Here is a 6823-nt window from a genome sequence, read left to right on the forward strand (position 1 = left end):
TTTCTTCATAGAACCCAGCTTCTCGTATTATTTGCTCAGCATACAGGTTGAATAAGTATGGTGAAAGAACACAACCTTGTCGCACACCTTTCCCAGTTTTAAAACATTCAGTGTTCCCATGCTCTGTTCGAACAACTACTTCTTGGTCCAGGTTCAGATTCCTCAGAAGTACAATTAAGCAATCCAGTAGAAAGAGTAAAACTGTCCTGGTGTGGCGCTGTAGGATAAGCCCTCAACTGCAATGTCGTTTTGAACCTCAAAGTTGGCAGTTCAGATCCACCAGCCACTCCTGAGAAACCCTATACAGGGTTGCTATGAGTCGGAACTGACTTGACAGTACTTAACAACCACAACAAGGCTAGAATTGTTATGAAAGCAGACTGCCACATCTTTCTCACACAGAGAAGCTGGTGGGTTCAAACCACCAACCTTTCAATTCCCAGCTGAGCATCTGACCACTGCACGACCAGGACTGCTTGTCTATGGTATAGTTATTTTTGTATAGTCAGCAGTAAATTCCTTAAGGACAGAGATTGTATCTGGCTCATCTTTTCATATTCTGCATGTAACAGAAAACTGATAAATAATTATTGAATGAATGGAGATATTCAGTACATAAAAATCTTAAGAAAGGCACTTTTTTCAGTAAAAGTCATATAAAGCAATGCATGTAACTATTTACAGGAAGGAAGGAAGAGTAGCTCCACTAAGAAAATTAAAGCCTAAAAAGAACAATGATCAACGATTCTAAAAATTCATAAGGATGCAGATAGGGTTAATTAGGTTTAGTTTGTCAAATCCTGGCTACAGGAAATATCTTGAAGTTTAAACACCAGCAGATGTAAAAGAGCTGGCTTCCCATAAGTGGCTATGTGAGAAACATGAATTTGTCAGTTTGGAGAATGCATAGACTTTCCTATAGAAACAAAGTATGGTCCCAGAACAGTCTCTCATAAGCATCCTCATCTGTTAACACAATGGTTCTCCAAGAATTGCTTCTAACCAGAAGCAACAGAAGTATTATTACCTGGGAACGAGTTATGAATGTAACCCGAACAGAATCAGGAACTCTGGTGGTGGGGCCCAGTCATCTTTGTTTTAACAAACCTTTAGTGGATTCTGACACATGATCAAGTCTGAGAATACTGTTTTAACAGATCTGATGGACAGCACTTCAACAATGCATCTGCTACAATTCATGATATTATCTCTTTGGAAGAATGCATACCTAGTTCCAATTAAAGGCATTACATGGATGAATACAGTAAAATAATTTTTTTAGAACTACTAACATGATAACTTTCTGGACCTTTACATTTAATTTAAAATAAAAAGAGTATTAATCACTACATAAGGTGGAGAGTCAGAGAAAAAGAGGAAGAACCCCAGCGAGATAGATAGGCAAAGTGACAGCATCAATGGGCTCAAGTGTAGCAACAATAGTGAGGATGGCCCAGGATCGGGCAGTGCTTTCTTCTGCTGTGCATAAGGTTGCTGAGTCGGTACCAACTCAATGGTACCTAACAACAACAACAAATATTCTGAACATGAAATTACCGCCCCACACACACACACAAACTGGATTCATTAATGTATATGAGTTATTCTTACATAAACCATTCATATATAAAAGTTACAACTAAAACAGTAAAACATTTTTATAGTACACCTCCAGAACTTAACTAGTATGTTTTGTTTCTAGTATAAACCAGTAGTAACTCTCATCAACTTCACTAGACAGTAGCAAGTCAACATTGCTTTACCCTAACTGCACCATGATCAGATTCATTAGTACGTACTTAAGCATATGTAAAGTAGAGAGAGACAGATGGAGTAGCACATATACATGTAACTGAAATAAAGACTTCAAAAACCAATATTTAACCTCAGTATAAACAATGTTTTCTATTCTAGGCCTTTTGTCATTGTTTAATGCTGGTTTTGATACACTATGGGATTTCAGAATGTTCTCAGAATGGTCTAGATGACTCTACCTCTGCAATACCATGTAATCCATATATCCAAAATATGGGAACTACTATAAATGAAGGAGTCCTGGTGTGGCACTGTGGGTTAATGCGCCAGACTGCAAAGCCATTTGAACTGCAAGGTCAGCAGTTCAAGCTCACCAGTCACTCCTTAGAAACCCTGTATAGGGTCGCTATGTGTCGGATCCGACTCAACGACACTTAACAACAACAACAATAATGAACTAGGACTCCTGGTGTGGCACTGTAGGATCAACACTGGACTGTGAACCACAAGATCAATAGTTCAAACCCACCAGCTGCTCCTTAGAAACTCTATACAGGTCGTTATGAGTCAGAACCAGTTCAACAGCATTTAACAACAACATAACTAAAGGAGTCCTGTGGTTAAAGTGGTTAAAGCACTCCGCTAACTGAAAGGACAGTGGTTTGACCCCACCAGCTGCTCTGTGGACACCCTTTGGGGCAGTTCTATTCTGTCCTATAGGGCTGCTATGAGATAGAATTGGCTCTATGGCATAGATTTTGTTTTATTTGACTTGGGTTTGGCCATGTAACTTATTTTAGCCAATGGGAGGTTAATGTATTATGCAAAGAAATTTTAAAATATGCCTGTCTGGTTGGGCCTGCCCTCATTCTTCAGTGAGAAAAAAATTCTCCAAGTAGTCACTACCTCTGCAACCTGGGTTCAAGAATGAGACAACTGAACAGATATGAACTTGACCACAGCCTGAAGCAGAGCCTCTCTAGCCAGCCCATAAACTCACGAGCAAGAAATAATTCTATACTATTAAATGCTCTTGATGTTTTATAGTAGTTTGCTATACAGCAAAAGCTGACTTAAAAAAAATTAATTAAAAAGCATAAGGTATGGCTTATTTTGGATTGAATTGCACTAAACCCAAGGTCCTTTTGTAACTATTCAAACTCGCTTATCTTTCTTTCATAGGAGAGTCTACTCTGAGGACACAGTCTAAGAGAAGACTTTCTACCTCACACCTAACTTTCTCAAAGCCCATCAACAATTGAAGCAAAACAAACAAGTAAAACCTAAGAACAAGACAAATTATTAAAACATCTTCTTTGTGTGAGAGTAGCACACAAACACACACATCGAGAAAAAAATTTTTAAAACATTACTTCTTTAGGAAGAAAATTTTACACAATATTTAAATATTAAATATTTATTCAACATTTTACAGCAAAGACTCTGTTAGGCAACTTAAAACAATTCATTCTAAAATTGAAGCATTCTTTAAAAAGTAAACCCAGTTATTTCCAAATTAAGTTTACTGAAAGTATCAACTTCATACACTCCTACCTTATTCTTGGAGTATGTCAAGGAATTTTCTGGAAAAAAAAAAAAAAAAGTTACCATTTAAGTGCTGTTTCTAAATCACTCTACAAACAGTAAAAACATCAAATCAATTGCCTATCATGTTAGTAGTTTGTGAAGATAACACTTTTACATGAATAACATCAAACACATTTTAAAAGTTTACTCTTACAGTTTAGAGAACTAATTATTCCATAAACCTCAACCAAACACAACATATCTGAGCCACAGAGGTAAAAACGAAGCCCTTTGGCACTGTGTCAATTCTGAAGCATGTTGACACCATGTATTACATAGCAGAACTGCTCCACAGGATGTTGGCTTGTTTGTTTGACTATAATCTTAATGGAGAGACACTGCTAGGTCTTTCTTCCATAGTACACCTAGATAGGTTTGAAACGCAAACCTTTAGGTTAGTAGTCAAGTGCAAACCATTTGTACCATCTAGGGACCTCAAAGAACCCAAAGATCCCAACTCATGACAACCCTACAGGGCAGAGTAGGGCAGCTCATTAGGGTTTCTGAGACAGTAAATCTTTATGGAGGCAAACACACCCTCATCTTTATCCTGTGGAACGGCTGAAAGATTGAGTGGTCGACCTTGTAGTTAGCAATCTAATGCTTAACCTACTGTGTCACCAGGGCTCCTAGGGGCCTCAAAGCAGTGAACCTAAAAATCTTCTACTATTGGGTCAATTCTAACTCATCGTGACCCTCTAGGACAAAGTAGAACTGCTCACAAGGATTTCCAAGGCTGTAAATGTATATGGAACCAGACTGACTCATTTTTTCTCCTGCAAAGCAACTGGTGGATATTACAATTACCAACCTTTCGGTTAACAGCCCAATACTTCATTTATTGTGCCTCCATGGCTCCTTCTAAGAGGTGAAGCCAAGCTAATTTTCCCCAGATCATTGGACAGATCCCAAACTATCTACTCCTCTCTGCAAATTACGTCAGAAACTCATCTTTGGACTACAGTGAAAGTGCACTTACCTGTACTTTCATCATATATTAACCTTAGAGAATAAGCATTGAGACACCAGCAATAAATCGAACAACAAGGAAAGGAGCAACAATTCAATGTCTCTAGATTATCTGGCCAATAACAAAGTAGCCTCTCCATTCTTAGCCCGTTTCCAGAATAACAAGAACATTTTTACTAGTCAATTTAACCATTTTTCTGGCATATTTACTAATAGTCTTTTTCTCAGAAATTTTTAAAATTCAAGAAAATACTTTTGCCACAAAGTAAAGCCTTAACATACATTCCTTCTATGCACTGGAAAACACCAACTAAGACTGACTACAGAGATTTCTTATCAAGAGGTACTTGGTTCTTTGAGCAGTCAAAAGGGCAAATGACAATATTCGTCAGCCACAAAGTCCTGAGAAAACTAGGGAAGTAATTAAACTTCAACCATTCAGCTGCCTTTATGCCAACTGTCTCCTTATGCCAATGAAGTCCAGCATGATGTTGCAGGATAATGTACTGGACCACAGGGTGAGTTTGAACAACAAGGTAGGTGGTTGAAATCCACCAGCCACTCCTCAGAAACCATATACAGGGTCGCTATGAATCAGAACCAACTTGACGGCACTTAACAACACTGCCAGTAAGTTTTCTAATTAAGTCTTAATGTTCCAACTGCCAATATCCTACATCCCACACCTTACAAGGGTTTCTTAGTTGAAGCACACTTGTTTAACACAAACCAGAAATCTGGCTAATGGTGACTGTCCATTTAAGACAATGGGTAGCAGTTGCAGAAGTTGCTTGGTACTCTTTATTGTTGTCCAAGCGAAGTACCTCAGGCCATAGTTCTCACGCATCTGTACTCTCACTGGAAGCAGTATTTCTGTTTCAGATTGAAAATATGGTGCATTTTAAAGGAGTGTGACTCTAGTATGTGGCCAAAATGTAAGGCACATAACTGTAAATTTTTCTAGTAGTCACATTAAGTTTGTTTTTAATCCAATATCATCTAAACGATTATCATTTCAACATATTATGAATATAAACAACGAAGATATTTTCACATTCTTTTCTTCATATAGTCTTTGAAATGTAATGTTTATTTCATAAATACACTTATTTCAATTTACACTAGTCACATTTCAAGTGCTCAAAGCATGTGGTTAGTGGCTCTGTATCAGACAATGTGCATTTACAATCTAATAATATTTCTTAGTGGAGTACTGGTGTGGCACTGTAGGATAAGCACTGGACTGCTAACTACAAGGTTAGTGGTTCAAACCCATCAGCCAACCCTATACAGGGTCGCTGTGAGTTGGAACCAACTCAACGGCACATACACAATAACATTTCTTAGTATGGTAGTGGATTACGCACCAGGCTGTTAAAATTTCAGGGTCAGTGGTTTGAATCCACCAGTTGTTCTGAGGGAAAACAATGAGATATTCTGTTCCCATAAAGATTTACAACCTCAGAAACACTACATAGGGTCTCTATGAGTCGGAACCAAGTTGACAGCACACAGCAATAATCTTCCCTCGGGATCACTGGATACCTAGTTATCATGCTTCTACATGTAACAGTAAGAAATTAAAAGATTAATGAAGGACCTAGACCATAAAAATGAGTTTAAAGTCACTCTTTTTCATCATTTGAGTGAAATTCCAAAGGGATTATAGAAGCACAGAGATTTTTCTCTAGAAAATAGGTTGCACCTAAGGAACAACTGGCATAATTATGGAGTTACAGAAGATAATCATTTGCTCATATGGGGAACTAAATATTTATTTTTCCATAAATTTACACCATTTAAGAGCAAGACAGGTTCAAAGCTAGATCTCAAAGTTTATGAAAACAAATTAAAGTGACCTGATTAGCATACACAATGGAGGTAGGTGTCACTTCAACTATTGAGAGGAAAAAACATTCATTCAGAATTAAACGTTTATTGGTTTTTCTTTGTCAAATAACATTACCTATCCTGTGTGTCCTCTGTGCACCTACACAGGTATCAAAAATTCTTTGCAATTCACACTTTCCAGTCATCTGTCTTAAGATCCATTTCATCCAATATCGAAAAAAGTTTCCATAGAAGAATTCCCACAAAGAAATAAACATGATTTCTGGAGAAGGAAATACATGACAGGCTTAATGATCTTAATTTTAATGTTACAAATGCAGTTTATCTAACTCATCAAAACCACTAGGCTATTGTTTCTAATTTGTGGTAGTGCTTACTTACTCATCTAAGAAAACAATGGCAGTGGTAATACACAACATTTAGGTTAATTAAATGATGGCTGGTCAATTTGTCATTTAAAAATAGTAAGTGTAGAAATCAAAACAACTTATTAGAGTCAATCTATCTAGTGGATTGAAAGAATAACACAATGATCTGTATTTTTTACTAAATGATTGCATTCCATGTTTCCTATTTTAGTTTCTCAGTCTTCGAAAACTGGGTCCCAACATTTCAAAAATAAGAGGACTCCCCTACTAAACAGTAATATATATATATATAT

The 6823-nt window shown here is 37.1% G+C and overlaps 1 protein-coding gene across 1 annotated transcript in view; it reads right to left on the reverse strand.

The window, feature by feature from the left end:
- ELMOD2 (ELMO/CED-12 domain containing 2) overlaps positions 1–6419 on the reverse strand; it is a 29283-nt gene extending 22864 nt beyond the window's left edge. Inside the window, exons 1-2 of the mRNA XM_006872218.1 lie at positions 6278–6419; positions 3310–3338 (exon numbers count right to left, since the gene is read on the reverse strand). Coding sequence (XP_006872280.1) covers positions 3310–3338; positions 6278–6419 — 171 coding nt within the window. The remainder of the gene's footprint in view (positions 1–3309; positions 3339–6277) is intronic.
- Between the last annotated feature and the right edge of the window lie 404 nt (positions 6420–6823).

Source organism: Chrysochloris asiatica, unplaced genomic scaffold, assembly GCF_000296735.1.
Source record: "Chrysochloris asiatica unplaced genomic scaffold, ChrAsi1.0 scaffold00187, whole genome shotgun sequence".
NCBI classification, from domain to species: domain Eukaryota; kingdom Metazoa; phylum Chordata; class Mammalia; order Afrosoricida; family Chrysochloridae; genus Chrysochloris; species Chrysochloris asiatica.